Raw genomic sequence first — 19,258 nt, forward strand, 5'->3', positions numbered from 1 at the left:
CGGCGACCCTCGCCCAGCTCCTGCAGCAGCTAGGCACCGCGCTGTCCTGCCCCCCCCGGGGCTCGTTGGCCACTCCGTGGGCGAGCGACAGAGCCTGGGCCTGGTTTGAAAAGGTCCCTGCCCCAGCCCGCAGCCCTCCAGGCTTGTTCCGCCGGCCCTGCCCGCGGGCGAGGCACCACTTCAAGGAGAGCAAGCGGCCTAAGGCCACCCTCTGGCAAACTGAAGTGTAAGGGCAGGGTGGGGGGAAAGCGATGTCCCCTTTGCCCCAGCCCCCTGTTGTGGGATGGACTGGCTTGCTCATCAAAGGAAAGCACAGTCATTTGGAGCAAGAGAGCCCGCTCCAGAGCATTCAGACACCAACAGTGGGACCAGCTTGCGGTTAGGAAAGTCACTTTACCCTCAGGGAGCTGATTTCCCCTCCACCAGCCTATAAATAGACTAGGAGGTGTCACTTGAATAGGACGGTCATAATTGAACCAGACGTTTCACACCGCCGAGTTTGGCCTAATTGCCTTGTCCATGGCGGTCAGAAGTGGTAATGCTCATCAGTCCAAGTCCCCAGTGGCTCACAGCTAGTGCTCGCGGCCTGTTGCACAGAGCCGTAGCCAGGAAGTTATCCTGTCAATTACTGAGGCCGAAGGATCCCTCACACCAGGGCTCTGACAAGGCTGTTTTGTTACCACGGTTCAGCAGGGTTTTGTGTCAATGGGAATGCTGTTTTAGGGGACACATTTGAATCTACGGAGCTATGTCCCCTGTAGGTGACTTGAATAGGTTACAGTGGAGGCAGGGAAGGATTACCCACCTTTAACAGATGGAGAATTGAGGCACAGCTCAGCTTGCAGAATTTCACTTCCCACCTAGATGTTTTGTTGCTGTTATTTGTATGGCCGGACCATGTAGGCGCCCAGGTCATGCACCAGGCCCCTATTGCACTAGGTACGGTACGAGCACAGAACAAAGGGAGAGTCTCTGCCTTAGAGGGTTTTACAATCTAAGTAGTAAGGAATCTTGTGTACCTACCTGGGTATTGATTGCTAACTGCACAGCTGTGAATGAAAGCATGCTGCTCTGCAACAAAAATGAACATGAAGAAGCTGATGAAAGCTAGCAAGCACGTGTGGCTGAACGTCTTGACCCTATTATTTAAGTTAATGCTGTCTGTAAACATCACACAAATCTGAAGAGGTAGAAAACAGATAGCATTCATCTCAGATTTTAATCTTGGGCCATCACTCGTTTGTTTATGTACATGCACTTAGGTAGCAACATCATCTTCGTCATCAGGCAGGACCTCTTGAGTTAATACATTGACCTCAAGAAAATTACAGGCACAGGCAGGGCTCAGTTCCCTGAGAAAAGCCAGAATGTCAAACCTATAAGGGATGGCTTAACACGGCCTGCCTGTCCATGGAGTGGAAGGAAGAGGGGATAGGGGAAGAAAAGCGTGGGGCTTCTTTGAAGTGCTCCAGGGTCCAGCTGGGGGGAAGCTTGTTGAGGTGGCATAGCACAGACGTACTGTATGCTGCTGCTGCCCCCGCACAGATGGCTGGGCCCTTGGGGGAGTCTGGCCCCCCTTCCCCAGTGCTGGAGGCAATGTGGGGAAGGATGGGAGCTCAGGTGTCCTTTCCCCTTTTGGGGGAGCAGTGCAGGGAAGGGGAACCCCCTTCCTCCACTTAGCAGAGCAGCCATAGGGAGGAATTGTAACCCCCCCAATGCACACACACTGCTCCTACCTTCCCCCCCACACTCCCCATGTTCTGATCTCCCCCACATGCCCCCAACCCCCACTGCTCCAACTCCTCACCCTGACCTGCTAGCCCCCAGCTCTCCAATCTCTCTCACCCATTGCTTGGGCGCTCCTCAAGACGTGCCCTTGGAGTCTTCTGGAGCTGGGGGGCAAGGTTGGGTCACCCCACTTTTGTTCTTCAGGAGGGGGCTACTACTCCCAATCCAGGGGGAAGCCTTTTGGGGGACATGCTGCCGGGACCCCCAGCTCCAGCCCACCCCTCCTCTGGCTGAGTCAGGAGAAGCCCTGCCCTCCAGTAGAAGGGGTTCCCCGCGAAGGGACCTATCCTATCTGGCCTCGCCCTGCTGTGTCTAAGGCCCCACTCCCTCCTTGCAGGGGTTCCCTTGCTGTTTGGGCCAGACCATATATGGCAGGATCCTCCCTCACAGGGAACCTCTCTCACTAGGGGACAGGGCTTCCTCAGGGATGGGTGATGAAGGGTTTTCCTTAAGACTTTGTCTACACACAATGTGTACTGATTTAATTCAAATCGTCTTTGAAATGGAGCTAGTTAAACCAGTGCCAGTCCCTGCGGGGCTACATTCACACCGGGTTAGCAGCGTGTGGGCGCAGGCCAGCCCTTCATATTCTGCGAGGAGATTGTATGGTCTGTTATTTTAAACAGTCATTTAATTCTCCTCCTCCCGGCCAGACACTCGGAGGTTGTTCCGCTTGGCTAGAGAAGTGATGTGTCCTGCCTGCAATCGCCTGCCCCGGCTACCACAGAGCTGGGACTAGAATCGAGCTCTGACTCCTTCCACCGGTGCTGCCTGGAGCAAGCCGCCACTTTATCAACTGTGCTGTTACATGACCTCGTGCTCCACTTCCTGGTGGGTTAACCCAGCCAGGCCGCTCCCCCCCCCCCCCCACTGGAATAATGATGTCAGCATGAGTTCAGTAAACAGAATCGCACCTCTTTATTAGTGGAAGAGGATACAGAGGCAGTGGTCTCCTGCTGATGCTCTTACAATACAATTTCCCATTCTCCCAGAAGCTGGGAGTGCAGACGCACCCCTGAACTTCCACCCAGAGGCACTGCTGGAGACCCTCTCTGAGCAACCCCAACTCTTAGGGCTGGTCTACAGGCACATTAAGAAACACCCACAGCCCCAGCCAGCATAGCAACTGTTCCAACTCTCTATTAAACTCCAGGGGGGTCTTAGAGTGACTGCCACAGAACCCTATTTCATGTCTACACAGCCCTCATTGCTTCATTCCTATCACATTCTTTAGCTTGGGCTTGTAGGAGGAGTTTGAGTAAATCAGTGCCCCCTTTCCTCTCCCAAACCAATCTGTCTGCATCATCCCCTCCAGGTTGTTTGTATTACAGAAACATTTATGGCACAGACCCCTTGGCAGCAGCACTGTCTGAACACACAGGAAGAGTTGTTCCCTGGCCCAAAGCGTTTCCCTCTCTAGTCTATTTAGATTGTAAAGGGTGGGAGACAAGAATTATCTCCCTTTTACTCAAGGGGAACTGGGGCATGGAGAGATGCAGAGCTCAGGCCGTTGAGTGCTGAGTGAGGCCCTGTCTGACTTACAGGAGGACACGCTGTGTGTCTGGCTCAGCTGGGGATTTAATTCAGGGCTCCTGTTGGCCGGCTCAGGCCTTACCCAGAAGACCATCCCTTTTCTCTAGACCTGTGTTTCCCAGCTGGTGCACTGCAATCCCCAGGAGAGTCATGAAAACCAGTCTGAAGAGTTGTGAGATGTTGCAAATATTAATACAATCTAAAGCAAAGGAAAGCGTGCTCTCCACTGTCTCCACGTCCTTACACACACACCATAAGAAATAATACATTGTTATTTCAACAGGACTAACTTTTTTTATTTTGACCATTCATACTAAGTATCTGTAGTTTGTTTAGGATTCATTGACACTAGGGTATTTTGCTGTTGCCTTTTCTTGTATCGTGCATACACGAAGGATATACCTACCCTGCATACTGGGCAGCAAGGAGTGTGCCCCCCTGCCCAGGTAGGACAGACTCATGCTAGCTCCTCTCAAGTCAGCATGCTGAAAATAGAGTGGATATTGCGTCACAAGTGGCATTACAAGCTAGTTGTCCATCGTCAGACACAGAGTCGGGCGGGCTTTGACTCCAGCGGCTAGCCTACATCGCGTTCCAGCTACAGCGTAGCCATCCACTTCGTGTCTGTAATGGTAAAGGCTGATAAAGAAACACTTGTTCCCTAACATGCTCTTAAATCTGTTTGATTTCTCTTGCATCTACAATAACAAACGTTATCAGTTCAGAGTCCTTGTTGCTTGGAGCCGTTGTTTAATACAAAAGGTCAGGGATCAGGCAGGATTAACACAAGTTATAAATGTCATGAATTATTTTTCTACTACTTAAAACAAACAAACAAACAATGTGGAAAAGTTTGACAAAATACTCTTCAGTTCCTGGCAGGCAATGCTCAGCAACTGGGTAGCATCCCCCGTGTTCTGTGTGCAAGTAATTTGATTGTTAATGATTTTAAATTAAAATTGTTAGCTTAAACTGTGCTTCTGCTCTGAGAAAGATTTCTACAAATGACACTCTGAAGATCCATTTTTGTTGTGCTGATTTGGATTTCCAGGTCAAATATACTCAGTTTAAAAGGGTTTTTTTTGTTTTTTGTTTTTTTTTTAAAAAGAGGCTTCTTGTATCCCCGTTTATGCCCAGTCCAACTGCACTGTTAAGTAGAGTATGAGTTGACCTTACCTCCTGTCCCCTTAGCTGAAAACTGCATGCACTCACCCTGGCATCTGAAACTCAAGCTGGTTCCATTTGGCCTATGAATGATGAAATCTGGCTAGTGCATAATAAAATTCTGCCCTGAGCTATCCTTCTATATCCTCAGCATCATCAATGGAGGTGCAAAGGTGGTGGTGTAATGGTGGGCAAATTAATATTTGCCGGTGATGTGTAAACCAGAGTAGAGTCAAGCTCATTCTCCTACAGCAGTCCTAGCTTGCAGGAGCTGCAAAACAAGAGGAAGCAACTGCCTATGCAAGAGGATGGCAGGGGGAGGGAGGCAATTCACCATTGTCTTGCACCTTTGGCAGTCATTTACACCAGTGCAAAAATGCTACCAGGTCAGAACAGCAGAGTGTTGCAATAGAAGGTGCAAGGCGAGGGTCAGTCAAACCCAGAGAGCTAATTTGTTGAGTAGGAAAGGACCACTTTTTACATGGCCATTTTTTCAGAACAGAAGCACACTTTAAAAAGGTTCTAAGGATTCAGGGCACCTCCCTGTAACCTACTGTCTTATGCCAGAGGGGGTGGGAATAGAGGTCTCCAACCTTCCACCTGATTTCCAGGACCTGTTGGGTTTTTGAGGTTCCAACTTTTTGGAACCTGGCAACCACTTCAAGCGATCCATGCACCAATCAGACAGGGTGCAACAGAACTGCAGGCTTCAAGTGAGTATTTCACAGATCACTTCCCTTCAATCACGGCAGTGCTGTTAAGCATCAGCATACGAAAGATGACCTGCTAAGGAGGAATAAAATAAGCGTGGGCCCTCTTTTGCTTTTTTAGATTGGAAAAAGGAAGCTTGTAAGATTTTTCTTTTAAAAAGCTTTTTTCCTTTGCTTGATTATTTTCAAGGTAATGTTTCAGGAATGCAGAGCCTGGCCTTCTCTGGTTTTGTCAGCCCTTAATTCAAAGGTTCTCAAACCATGGTAGATGAACTGCTGTTGGTCTGCAGGGGACTTGCTAGTGGTTTATAGAGAGCTGGCTGATTTATGGTGCCGGCTCCTCCGCCTCATTTCCCCTGCTAAATTGCATCAGCAGCCAGCTAAAAATCTATTTAGGCCTTTCCAGTTATTGCTCTTCCCTCTCAGCAGTTGCCCCAGGGCTGTTATGTGATGGCAAATGGAAAAGAGAGGAGTTATCTGCAGCACTGTCTCTATCAAGATGTGGTCCCTCACAGCCATCCCAGCATCTTTCTGTCTTAAGTTAAGGGTTTGTTAATTAAGGAGGAAGAGGTAGCAAAGGACCAAGAGCAACAACAAAAATGCATTCTAAAGAGTCTGAATTAAAAAAAAAAAAAAAGCACATAGCCTCTCGATTAAGATCTCTTTCTGAAACATTATTCTCTTGCTCAACCCTCAGATATGGGCTTGATGCAGCAATTATTGGGAAATTCTCTGGTCTCTGTTATGCAGCAGGTCAGATCACAAAGCTCTCTTCTGGCCTTAAAAAAAAAAACCAACCTTCAGCAAACAAAGTATGGATCAATCAGGTGTCACGTTCATGGATTCTGAAATCATAGTCCTACCAGTTCTCCAGTCATCCATACAGTCTGTCAGGGGAGAGAAGATCTGAATTGCTAATGTAAGAAGACAACCTCGGGGTGGAGGGGAATACCCCTCTTAAAAAACAACACTATGGGTTTATATTAGAAATAGATTTTTCTTTTCTTTCTTTCTTTCATTTTTTTTTTGCAGGTCACCTTTCAAAAATGGTCTTATCACGATGCCACTAAGGTCTTAATTTTTCAGAAGAGCCCAAGGTCCGATTTCCAAGCACTCAGGACCTGCAGTTAGGGGCCAGGTCTTCTAAAATCCTCAGTTCCCATTTAGGCACCTAAGCAAGGGCCACATTCATCCAATGTAACGTATTACACTCTTTGAAAATTGCGGCCCGTGGGCAAGCGTTGCTCTCAGCCCGGTCACGGGGACTGAATGTAGCAGTTTAGTTCAGCTGTAGCAAAAGGAGGCTCAAAACAACTTGGCAAAATAAGAGTTGCATGTGATGAGACGTAATCCCCAGGTCAGAGGAGATTGGTGCCTTCATGATGAAGACAGCGGAGTGGAGGCGTTCTGGAGTAAAAAGGGTTAATTCGGAGGCCTATCACTGAACTATAGCATTGATTTTCAAAGTGGACTAATTAGAGGGTTTTGCTTCAATACAGACAGGACGTGCTTGTGCCTTTAAGGAACTACTTCACTAAGCTATTCTCTTTCACAGTTTATAATGCTTCTCCTTGGCAATCTGGTATTTCTTCTCCAAACCGGTACCCTCTTCCCACACCCACCCTCCCCAGCTCCCCCACGCCTGCCATCAGAGGGAGGTGGCAAAGCCGATCCGGTTGTTCCGCCGGTCGAATTTGGTGTAGTAGTGCCCAATGAAGCTGGCTCCCAGGATCCAGAGGGGGCCGGTTGGGGGAGGGATGTCCAGACCTGCGAATGCCACGCTGCAGATGTCCTCTCCATACTGGGATTGCTACAGAGGAAAAAGAGACCCAGCTCATGATGTGAGGAGCTGGGAAAAGAGAATCCTGTCCAGGATTGGAATTTGTTTCCCCAGGCTCTACTAAATGCTCCAGATAACTGCTTTCCCTGGTTGCTACTCAGTGCCACAGCCTCTTTCCCCAGAATCTGATCCACACTTCCATCTGTGCTTTCCAGCCAGGCCTTCTCCAGATTTCTGCTGCCTGCCCCAGCCCCTGGCCCGTACACCAGATTCTACTGCCCCTGTGCTCTGCACTCCTGAGATTTTGTTGTGAAGATGAGAAATTACCCAGGGAGGGTTTGTGTTTTGTAAAAGCCTGGGGTGGTTTGGAGTCAGCTCCTAGTTTATCCAGACACCTCCCAAAACTTTGTGGGCTTTGGAAAAAACTAGTTCTGGTTTAGGCTTATCTTTATTCTTGCTAAACCCTTGTCTTCCCTTAATGTTATCACACATGTTCTTTAGGGGCCATCACTTGTCAGGAGCAGCAGCTGCCTTCCCTAGCACCCCCTAGTGCCATTAATTACAGAGGGTAGCCGTCTCACCCGGAGGACGTAGGCCGAGCCACTGAGTGCGTAGATCTTCCCGCCGAGGTGGAAGGAGATGTCAGGCAGCAGGTGAACTTTGTCACAGTCAACAATATACTGCAGCAGAGGAAGGAAGGAAGGAGAAGGCTATTAGATCATACGAACATAAGAACAGCCACACTGTGTTAGACCAATGGTCCATCCAGTCCAGTATCCTGCCTTCCAACAGTGGCCAATGCCAGGACGGTCCAGCAAGCCACCTACTTGCAGCCTCAGCTAGAGGCTGTTGCATCTCATTCAATAAAGCAGACTCATGCTAGCAAGGATGGATGGAGACTGAACAGTGTGGGGCATCCCACATGACCCCCCCACACACATCTCCCTGCTCCTCTGGGCTTCTTGGACTACCTTACAGCCTCTTGGACAGCCTCCCAAAGGGGGACCACCACATGTAGCAAGCTGGAAGGAGATCAAGAGTGCAAGTGGAGACATTAGCAAGACAGTAAAAATCTGGGGGCCGGGTGTCATGTTCTGCCTGATGTTCCTCCCTCCACCCAGGGTTGTGACTATGCTCCCAAAAGGAATCTCTCTCCTTATCCGTCCCTCACCAGCCCTAACACACAGAGGCCTTGACCACTGGTTTCACAAAGGAGAAGTCATCAACACTCGCCATCTGCTCCCGCACAGCAGGGAGAGGATGAGATGACCAGTCTCTTCCAGTGGGAATGGTCATTGCTACCCCATTGCCTGGAAAGACTGGGGCGCTGCCACAGCCAAGGAGAGGCAAGCTGCATGCTCACCCCTGGGAATCAAGTGTAACCTCATCCCCCTCATCTGCAGCATCTCTTCTAGTTCCCAGGCCAGGACCAAATGAGGCTAGCTTCCTGCTCTCTTACACGTCAACCAGCAAACAGATGTACAGGAGTGACCGGTGGGTTTGCTCACCCCTCCTTCCGCAAGCTCAGTCGCCTGGATGGCTCTCATCAGCACAGATATGGATCCCGCTGGGCCGGTGATGTAAGAAGCCCCAGTGTCGACAGCCACTGAACAACCGTCTTTGCAGAACAACATTTCAGCCCCTACGGATACCCTATGGAGTGAAGGAAAAAGCTATGACTTTCCCCTCACCACGGCACTCCAGCAAACTCTGCCCTGCAATACCAAGGTCAATAGGAGCCTTATGTACGACACAAATCTAGGTAGCTCCCTCTCCCCCCTTGCCCCTTCAATCAGCACCAGCTCTTTCCCTCCCAGTCCATCTTCTTCCACCTCCCTTCTCATCCTTCGGCTAGTCGCCGACATGCATCTGCTCTGACCCTTCAAACAGACCCAAGCTCTTTCTTGTGCAGCAATGCAGCTGTGCCGCTGCAGTGCGTCTGGTGAAGACGCTCTGTGGATGGGAGAGAGCTCTCCGGTTGGCATAATAAAACCAACTCCATGAGTGGCGACAGGAGAGGCTCTCCCACCAGCATCGTGCTGTCCACACCGCCACTTAGGTCGGTGCAATTTATGTGGCTCAGGAGGGTGGTTTATTCATAAATTATGTTGACATAAAATGTAGTGTAGATTAAGCCAAAATCTCCCTGCCTGTGAACTGGGCTTTTCTACTTCCCAGGACCGTACCGAAGAGTAGTTCTGTTGTGTTTGTAAAGCATGTTGAACGTGAGGAGGGCTACATAAGAACTCAGCATTATTCTTCTAAATCTTTTGGATCAAATTTTGCTGTCCCGCAGCATTTCTAGCAGGAGTTAAAGGTGTAACCCCAGTGGCCCAGCCAGAGTCCAGCTTTGATAACTCCATTGGTGCCTCCCCAAGTCTCTCCCCACCTAGGATGGAGGCCAGACCTTTTTCCTGCTACTGACCCCTTCATGCTGATCTGCCAGTAGCCGTTCTTGTTGACATTTAGGTAGTGGAAATCTCCGGTGTAGTAAGCTGGATCACTTCCTCCCAGGATAATTTCCCCTCCGGGTTTCAGATGAGAGTTCCTAGGACATAAAACACAGCAGAGTAACTTTCTCTCTTGTCCCTTCCCTCAGCCTCCAGGAAGGCAGAGGACGAAGAAATCCCATAGAGACCAAGACACGATGTCTTGCTGATTTCCCGTTTGCAGCAATGACCAGATGAACTGAGGGAGGGGAGTTAGTGCACAGGGTGACGTGAGGGTCTGGGAGGTGGCTCCAACATGCTGAAAGCTCAGATTAGAGGCTTCTTGGAAATCTCAAGTTCATGCCCAGCGAAGCTGCCACCCGGCTTTAGAAGCAGAGGGTTGTTACAGCGAGTGTCACTGACCTCCTAGGTCTGTGCTGGGTCTTTCTGCCCAGGAAATGCAATGAATTTGCTCATACTAACCAGTACTGGGCAGCTAAAGTGAGTCATGTTTTGGCATGTTTCTGGCAGAGCTAGCAGAGTTTACCGCCCAGAACCAGGGTGCAAGGGTGATTGTTAGTAGGTGACGCCTCGAGAGAGTTTGTGTTTTATCATCTTCTTACTTCGAAGCTCTGCAAAGAAAGAGAAATCTAATAAAACAAGGATCCTGGGGAGATTTTGCCCTCAGGAGCTCTGTGTACCAGCTGGCTACACCCCCCGCTGGTGCTCGCTGGCATAGAGCTATACTGATTCACCCCAGCAGAGGATTTGGCCTAGGACTGCAGACCAAGGACTTTGGGGAAGGAGACATTAGGCTTTGTTCGTCACTGACAGTTGCACCCTGATTGGAGAGCATGAGGGCTACAGGTTTCACTTCACATTTATTTCCTGGGTTTTTTTCGTTTCTGGAGTTTAGTTTTACTACTCGTAAAAGCAAGGAAGCGACATCTCCAGTGTGATCTAAGCACGGTGCAGGTGACTTCAGGATAAGCTTCCCCCTAACCACTCTTCCAAAGGCCTGTTATTAAAGCCGGCTGGGAAGCGGGTTTCGATGCCGAGCACTTTTTTTTTTTTTGGATAGAAATGCAGACACTTTTGTTCCCATCAATATTTTTCTTCAAAAGTTTTGGGATTTTTAATCAAAAAACCAACTTCTCCCCCACCCAGTGTCAGCTGCTGAAAACCAAAACGTTTTTGGGTTTTCCCTTTTTTCCACAAGTACCTGAAAATTTTGTCACAACTGGGTATTTCTCACAGAACATTTCTTTTTTTCTTTTTTAATGGAAAAGCCATTTTCCACCAAAGAAAACATTTAGAATGACCATTTCTGACCAGCTCTATCTTTCATTCTGATCTGTCACACCCCTTGTTATTCCAGTGATGGGTCCCCAACACAACTGTGCCTGTGCCCCTCCATCTTGATCCACAGACCCATCTGCTATTCCAGTCCTGGGCACCCACGTGGCTCTGCCTGTGCTCCTCCATTCTGGCCTGCAGCGCTCCTCTTATTGAGAGCTGAGGCTGCATCTCAACCCTGCCCACCTTCCTGCTGCTGCTGTTCCTTGCATCACTCATGAACAAAGAGTGACAGCTTGCTAAAGCAGGTCCCTATTCTGAACCCGGACAACTATTAAACTCTGTTCTTGCAGCAGTGAACCCCCGAGATGCCCCCACACTGTACAAGGCTAATGGACTCATGCAACACTCCCAGTTCCTCCGTGGTGCAGCCAGACACACCCACCTGCTGTAATAGACGGAGAACACATCCTCCTTCAGGACCTGCTGGGAGAGGATCCGGTCAAATACTGGGGTGATGCCATCGATGGCCTGGCTGGGGTACCCCATGCCCAGCACCCCATCAAACCGGGCAAAGATAAAGGGGAAGGCAGGCAATGCTGTGGCTTCAGCAAAGACCTGGATGATGGGGATATCAGCCACCTGGGGAGAGAGGAATATGAGACAATGCAGATCAGTGGAGGGTGCAAGGGGGTCTTCTCTTTGATGCACAAATATAGAGCACGTGTGTATAAAAAATGAGCAGCCTGCAGAATACCAAAGACGGCTGGGAGCACATAGGACCCTGATTCATCCATGGGCTGGTGCTGAGCCCAGGTCAGGGATCAAGGGATAAGCAGTGAAGCTCCCTGATCCTGGGGTTTTTGGGGATTGCTGCAGCCTCCAGTGCAGGTTAGAGCAGCCTCAGGGGCCACTCTAACCTGTGAACACCTACCCACAGCCACTATGAGACATTGCAGAAGCTAGAATTAGCCAAGGTGCAGGAATGCCTCTGCCATGCCCCTCTACACCCTCCAACGGAACTGCAAGGGAATGGAGATCATCCCTCCCAACAGCCTGATTGTCATGCCACGCCCCATAATTCCCCACTGACCTCTGATAAGAGCTGGGGGGAGCTCAGCACCGCCTAGAAACCAGGCTCCAAATCGCTGCAGTTAGAGCCACAAACTCTGGCTTCTCTTGTATTTGGGGAATAGCCCACCAGGTTCCCACCCAGGTGTAACTAACAGTGCCTGAGGTGGTTAGAAGGGACGTGAGTTTAAACAAAACCTAATACACTTGTTGCTGTTGGGCATTCCAGGGTTGCCAGCTCTCTTGGTTTTTTCCAGGACCCTCGCAATACCTGGCGTCGTTCTTAAAGCACGAACTCTGGAGTCCAGGGACTATGGGAGACTCTCTGCTTTCATTGAAAGGAAGATGTAAGGGCTTGTCTGGGTGAACACTTAGTTTGCAACAAGCTGGGGTGTAAATCTACCCTGCAGTAGCCTATCCTGCACTAACGGTCTGTGTGCACGCTGCTGCCGTGTGCTCAGAGGTCTGCAGTCTACGTGGTTGTGTAGCGGGTCCACGTTCCAGGGCACAACTGGCTGCACTGATGAGCGAAGCAATTGTGTCAGTTTGTGAAGGGCTTTGAGATCTCTCCACATGAAAGGTGCTATAGAAATGCACCGAGTCAGAGCCCCAACTGGTGTAATGGGCATGGCTACAGTGACGTCAATAGAGCTCTACTGAGTTACACTAGCTGAAGATTTGCTTAGACCAGGGGTTTGTGCCCTGATCCAAAGCCTAGTGGAGTCAGTGAGCGTCTTTCCATTGACTTCAACCAGTTTTGGAGCAGCCCATTAACCAGGATTCGGTTTCTCCTTCGCATGGCTTTGCCAGCACTTACCATGACGACATCCTGGCTGAGGAAACCTTTCACGTTTCCTGATCCGTACTGGATAGCAAACCCCGTTCCGTTCTCCATGTATGTGCGCGATTTGGAAGAGTCGTAGCGGTTGTGAGAAACTGGGGATACATTAGAAAGGAGGGTGGCAGGTGTTAAAGCCAATCAGCATGACAGGCTGGTGCTATCTGCTTCCATCACTATAGCATGTGACTAAGGTCAGAGCAGGAAATAGATGCCTAGATCTTTGACTCCCTCCACAGGTACCTGCAGCTCATGGCAATATTCCTACATCCCTAACTCCCTGAGATGTGATTCAAGCCCTTTCCCCCCATCACCTGTGCTCTCTTGCCATGACCACATACATACTATTACCAAACAGCCCAGTCCAGAACCCTTCACTGCCTGGTGCCACATACAGTCCCATCTGGAAGTAGCATTTCCCTTCATTTCACCAGAATAGGCTGGGGTGAGAGTGTGCACTTGGTTATGCCATTGGTTTTTTCCATACTCCCCACTCCGGGTCCTATGTAACCTGCCTGCTGAAAATGATACAGGCTGACTGCAGGACCCACAAGAACTGGGGTCTAATTCTGCTCTCACTCCATTGAGTCAAATGGAGTCAGGCCCGATTGACACCAGTGCACCAGCCCAGAATTTGGCCCCACAGGGCTCCCGGGGGGCTTCAGGGCTCACCGCAGGCGCTGTAGAGTGGAGAGCATCTGTAGGAAGGCACCCAAAGGTTGGCCGAGCCCGTGTCGAACACCACTTTGAAGGTCTGCGCTGGCGTGCCGATGCTGATCTCCCCAAAGTACTGGGTCTGGAGAACACACGACAGGAGGAATGGAAGAATGGGATGGGAGCTGTGGCCATGCTGACGTGTTGGAGAGAGCATTATTCATAGAGAAAAATGACCTGGTGCATCCCTGGTGCAACCCACTGATGCATCTTAAGAATAACAAGAGCCTCATCAGAGCCTCTGAAACCCATTAGCAGGCTTTAATTACTGAAGCCACTCCCAGCAGCCCTGGTAGACAGGTATCCTCATCCCCATTTGGACAATGGGAGACCCGCTCCTGCTCCACTGCAGATATGCTGTGAGACCTTGGGCAAGTCACTTAGCCCCAGGTTTTTTTAAGGTATTTAGGAGTTGCTCCGCTCAGCATTGCAAGGCCTAAGGGATTTAGGCACCGAGGGACCTACGTCCCATTGATTTTCATACTGCCCAAGTCCCTTTTAAAAATGGGACTGAGCCATCTAAATCACTTAGGCCCCAGTGTCTCTGAACGTCAGCACCCCACCTGTAAAATGGAGATAGCGTCCCATTCCTGCACCGGGGTGTTGGGAGAATAAAGTCATTCGGTGTTGTGAAGCACTCAGATACGATGGCCGTGGGGCCCATGTAAGATAGAGACATGTGGGTAAATGGAGACACTCTAGGCATGTTTACACAGCCTGCGGCAGCAAGCCTCTGAGACCAGGTCGACAGACTTGGGATGGCGCGACCATGCTGGAAGGGGCTGTGTAGATGCCACAGCTGGGTCCTGAAGCCTCGGGAAGGGGCGGGCTTCAGACCCTGAGCCCCAACCCCAGCCGCAATTTAAAAGTGCAGCCTGCAGCGCTATTTTTATCACAGTAGCATGAATCCTGCAAGCACTAGTTTGCGGGCCCAGACTTAGAGGCTTGCTGCTTCGGTCTCCAACTGTCTGTGTAGATGTACCTGTAGAGGTGGAGGCCTGCCCTGCATCACCCAGTGAGTCAGCAGCAGAGCCACCAATAGAATTTATGTGGCCTCACTCTAAACACTAGACCATGCTGTCTCCTGACAGCACCTTCTTATTTAAGTGCTGACGGTGCAGCTCTCCGTATTTCACGGTCCTGTCCGTTTCCCAGTGTGCTTCTGTGTACAGTAGAACCTCAGAGTTATGCACACCAGAGTGACGAACTTCCAATCAACCACACACCTCATTCGGGACTGGAAGTATGCAATCAGGCAGCAGCAGAGACCAAAAACACCTCCCTCCCCCCCGCCCCACAAATACAGTACTGTGTTAAACTTAAGCTACTAAAAATATAAAGGGAAAGTGTAAGATTTGACAAAGTAAGGAAATGGTTTCTCTGCTCATTTCATTTAAATTAAGATGGTTAAATGCAGCATTTTCCTTCTGCATAGTGAGGTTTCAAAGCCGTGTTAAGTCAATGTTCCTTTGGAAAGAACCACCATCACGTTTTGTTCAGAGTGACGAACAACCTCCATTCCCAAGGGGTCCATAACTCGGCGGATCTACTGTAAATGGCAACGAACCTTTGGAATAACTTACCTAGGGACATGGGGGATTCTCCATCATTTGAAGTCTTAGAAGGACATCCGGACTGGATTTCAAAAGACATGGCATAGCTCAACCTCAGCCAGAAGTTATGGGCTTCCCTTATGGAAATAGCTAGATCAGCAAAAAGTGCGTTTTACCAATGTAACTAACTGCGTCACACTAGGAGGATTCTACTGCTTTAATGATATGAGCGAAGATAAAGCAGAAAAACTCGTGCATAGACAAGCCCATAGGCATGAAAAGAGACCTTGGGATTGGTACCAAGCAGCGGAAGAACTCACGTCCAGGTAGTTGGTGAGGATGGTGGGCGCCGTTCCGTTCCGAGGGCCTGCGGCACTGGCGTATTTATTCTGCTTCAGGGCAGGGAAGACGTCGGACACTCTCACACCCATCTCCTGCAAGGTCTGACGGATTGAGGGCATTTTCTTTAGTGGGATCCTGAAAGTGGGGGGAAGGAGGAAAAATACCAAGTGTTTACATGAGGCAGTGACAGCTGCAAAGTGTCTGGAACAAGTGGCAAGATAAGGTGCCTGATAGCGTGTCAGATTTTCTCTGCACCTCAGGAAAGATGGGGCCAGACTCTCAGCTGGTGCCATGGAAGTCGACAGGGGCTACATTGATTGCAGTTGAGGATTTGCCCCTTTACATAGAAACGCTTGAAAATCCCCATGTTCCCATTCTTTAATCTGGGCCCGATTCTGCTTTTACAGACACTGGTGTAAATCAGGAGTGACTCCACTGAAGTCAGCCACGCAACTCCAGTGCAAAACTGGTTTGAGAACAGAATCGGGCCTGTAGGAAGCCATACTGGGGTGAGACCCAACTTTCCTCCAGGCTAATCCGCAGCAGCTGGCCTGTCTTGGTGAATGCAACTCAGTTACTCTAGATGGCAGCAGACACCGGCATCAGATCTACACTCCGCCATCCTCAGCGGCCCCAAATTGCCCCTCTTCTCCCAGTGGAAAGGGAAGCAACTGTGACTGGCACAATCAGCGGAGAGATATGGGAACGTGTCCCCAAAAGTGCAAAGCCCCAGACGACCGGCATTGCCCAGTCATGGCTGAGTCGAACAAAGCGACTTCATGAAGCCAGATGTGATGCATGCCGGCCCCAGGATGCAGGAGACTGCTATATTCTACTGATACTGCAGGGGCAGGTTAAGGAGGCAGAATGGCCTGACCCGAGCTGGAATTTGGCTAGGGCACGGTCGTTCCCCCTCTCCCTCTGCTGTCGCAGAATGCGCCACTGGGCTTTTCAGAACCTCAAGGGGTCACTTGGGATGTTGGACTTGAGTCTCAGCCGGGAGGGAGAACAGAACCACCTGAGCACTGTATTAGAGCACTGGGGCAGCGCTGACGCGGAGCTGAAAGCGTCCCTCACTGAGTCCCCAGCAGCACGTGGGCTGCACCCCTTTGGGATGGGACAGGATCACAATACAGGGTATCAGCTGCCCCTAATAGCTTTATAAAGTCCCTTTTCTTTTCCCTCCCAATGCTCCTTGGTTGCTGGGTCCCTTGTATCCCTTATCCCTTGAAGTCCCATCCATGCTCTAACCACCAGCTTCTCCTTCTTACAGAGGATTTGCCAGATCAGACTGAACCAACAGTCCGTCAAGTCAAGAGCATTTTTGATTCTTCTAGCACCACTCTGATTCTGGAGAGGAAACAGAAGCCTCCCCATAAAGCATCTGGCTAATTGTCTTTGGGCCTCTGCACTTACTTTTCCCTCCACCTTCCTCTCTTTTTACTGAGAACATTCCTCATTGTCCCATGTTCTCCTGCAAAGTTTATTCTCCCTCTCTCATTCCCATCCTGATCTACAACACTTCTCTTTGCCTTTCTTTTCTCTCTCTGTGGTCTCTCCTTTTCCATGTTCATCTCTCTGTCCTTCTGTCTCCTGTCATTCTTCATGTTCCTTTTCCACCATATGTGGTGTAAAATTTTCACTGGATTTCCTAAATATGCCCAAGTCCCTTTTCAAAGTGAGATGTCAGCTCCTAAGTCACTTATGTGACTTAGAAAATGTTACCTTTGATTTCCCTGCCCTTCTTCCCCCCATTCTAATGTGTGGTGAGTAAAGATTAGAGCTGGGAGAACAACAGAGTTTTTGGTGGCAATTCTGGAAAAAAAAAAAAAATCAAATAAAAATATCCTTTTAGGTCAACCCACAAACACAAATTCTCAAACTTTTTTTTTTGATCATTGGAAAAATTGAATAAAATGTGGTTTCAGGTTGAATGAAATGTTTTGTTTAGACTTTGAGCATTTTTAAAAAATAAAACTGGAGGAAATTTTGAAATTAAAAGTGATTTCAAACAAAAAAAAAAAATCAAAATGTTTCAATTTGGGTTTTTTGGGGGGGTTTCCCCCTGCCCCAACACAATTTGGCAAAACCAACACGAATTTGTGAAACGTTCTCGTGTCTTCAAATTTGCATTTTTTGTCGAAAAAATATTCAGCTGAAAAAAAAAATCACCTGCTTTATGAGAGATGGACCCAAGCAGTGAAATTAAGGTCTCACCTTTCCTAAAACTCAGGAGCATTTGGGTAATCCAGTCCAAGACCATCCCTTGGGATGACCCATTCAGTAATATCCCCCTACCCCTCACCCCTTTGCTGGGCCCTGAGGCTAAAAATGCTCTGTTCTCAGAGACCTGACTCGGGTTCTTATTTTGTCAGTAAGAGAAATCTCCTAAGTGGCAGCACGACCTGCAACTTGCCATTCCCATGAAGTTTCTGCCCCCATTGACTCAACGCTTGCAGCTGCCTCTGCCTTTCCCAGAAGCTCTACACTAACCAGATATCCAGAGTGGAGAATGCTGTGTCCTGGACCTGCAGCCATCACCCCTGGGTAGGAACTTCCCCTGCAGCCCCTTCCAAGGCCTAATTTAAATTGTGTGGGACGGATCCTCAGCTCATTTACACTGGGGAAATCTGGAGTCTCTCCGTTAGTCTCAATGGCATTATTCTGGCTTTACACCCAAGTAAATGAGATCTGCATCTGACCCAATGCCTTGATAAATGCATTTAGAAACAGGAAGCCCTTGCTGTGGAAATGCAAGAGGTGGATGCTGTGGGGTGTCTGTCCTTCTCGGAGTGGCATGGGAGAGGTTGGCACTTGCTGGTAGGTTCTCTAAGAAGGTAAATGGGCCAAAAGAATTGTGAATGCTCTGGATACTTTATGCTCCAGTGACGCAAAGTAGAAATAAACCCCGCTCAGCTGGCTGAGCATAGCACAGCCTCTGCTTCACCCATTCTACAGCTAATTTAAGATTTAATTTAAAACGCTTCATCTTCCCCGCTTTATTTCTTTCCAGTAAAGACATTGCTGACCAATGCAACCTCCCAGAGGGACTGAAAGCAAAGGAAGCCCAGACCCATTTAGTGAGCCTTTAAAAAGAGAAGGCCAGATCCTCAGCTGGTGTAAATCAGCATTGTTCTATGGAGCTGTACTGATTTACACAAGCTGGGTCTGTGCCATCAGTTACAGCCAAAGTGACAAGAAATATACAAGAGAGATTCACACACATTCTCTCTCTCGCTCCCCAGCATTCCATCCCTTTGGCCTTTAGTAACATGCAGGACATTACCTTTGGAAGCCATCCGTAGAAGAGCAGAAGAAACCTGCACCCCAGGCAGCCACCACAAAGATCAAATACTGCTGCATCCTTCGAATATGCTCTGTCTGCATGGACATGTCTCTGTCTGTCTGTCTCTCTCTCCCTTGAGATAACCTCTTTTTGGGACAGCAGTCAAAAGAGAGGAAAAACTCATTGAGCTTTTATAGCCGAACTTTCTGCATCTGTTTAGGTTCCTGCTCCACGCGGATTGGAGGAAGACTGGGGCGATAACAAACCCTGCCAATGGGGATGGTCCTTAGGTACACCGATTTTGGAGCGGAGCTTGACCTCACTTCCTGGCGAAGGGCAGCTTGGCTGGGGGACACATACGCACACGTGCTATGGTATACATCCCAGTAAGGCAGATCAAGTCTCTCCAGGTATACTGGGGCAAAAAAGCATTTAATAAAAGGATTTAAAAAACAAACCTCTCACCATGTAGCTAACCTGTGCTCTTTCAATTTATTAGCATTTCCTCAGTCAGCTCAAAGCATTTAATAACACTTGGCATTCATGGCACCTGGGCCAGACGCTCTGCTGACGGAAATCAGGCTAACTCTACTGAACTGCATAGAGCAATTTACTCCAGGCAGGAGACAATCTGGCCCATAATAATACTGTTCATTCTAGGAACCTGACGGACTTTACAAAAGTGGGTGAATTTTACCCTCCCCATTTTACAGTTGGAGTGATTTGCCCAACAGTGGCACAGCTGGGAATAGAA

At 49.1% G+C, this 19,258-nt stretch overlaps 1 protein-coding gene across 1 annotated transcript; it reads right to left on the reverse strand.

The window, feature by feature from the left end:
• Positions 1–6,843: 6,843 nt before the first annotated feature.
• Positions 6,844–18,843, reverse strand: REN (renin). Its single transcript, XM_067531513.1, has 9 exons — positions 18,505–18,843; positions 15,197–15,353; positions 13,282–13,405; positions 12,589–12,707; positions 11,146–11,342; positions 9,401–9,523; positions 8,484–8,628; positions 7,557–7,655; positions 6,844–7,005 (listed from the first exon to the last, which is right to left on the reverse strand). The coding sequence occupies exons 1-9, from the start codon at positions 18,609–18,611 to the stop codon at positions 6,844–6,846; spliced, it is 1,233 nt and encodes a 410-aa protein (XP_067387614.1). The 5' UTR covers positions 18,612–18,843.
• Positions 18,844–19,258: the final 415 nt, after the last annotated feature.

Source organism: Emydura macquarii, unplaced genomic scaffold (assembly GCF_026122565.2).
Source record: "Emydura macquarii macquarii isolate MOO-44397 ecotype Brisbane River unplaced genomic scaffold, CSIRO-AGI_Emac_v2 contig_3220, whole genome shotgun sequence".
In the NCBI taxonomy this organism is placed as follows: domain Eukaryota; kingdom Metazoa; phylum Chordata; order Testudines; family Chelidae; genus Emydura; species Emydura macquarii.

Excerpts from the sequence above, each read along its gene's own strand:
- REN (XM_067531513.1), bottom strand. The coding sequence starts at position 18,611 with ATGTCCATGCAGACAGAGCATATTCGAAGGATGCAGCAGTATTTGATC. Across the intron at positions 13,406-15,196 it reads TCCTCACCAACTACCTGGAC|ACCCAGTACTTTGGGGAGAT; the intron begins GTGAGTTCTTCC and ends TGTGTTCTCCAG. Across the intron at positions 7,006-7,556 it reads GCTCGGCCTACGTCCTCCGG|CAATCCCAGTATGGAGAGGA; the intron begins GTGAGACGGCTA and ends TTTCCTCTGTAG.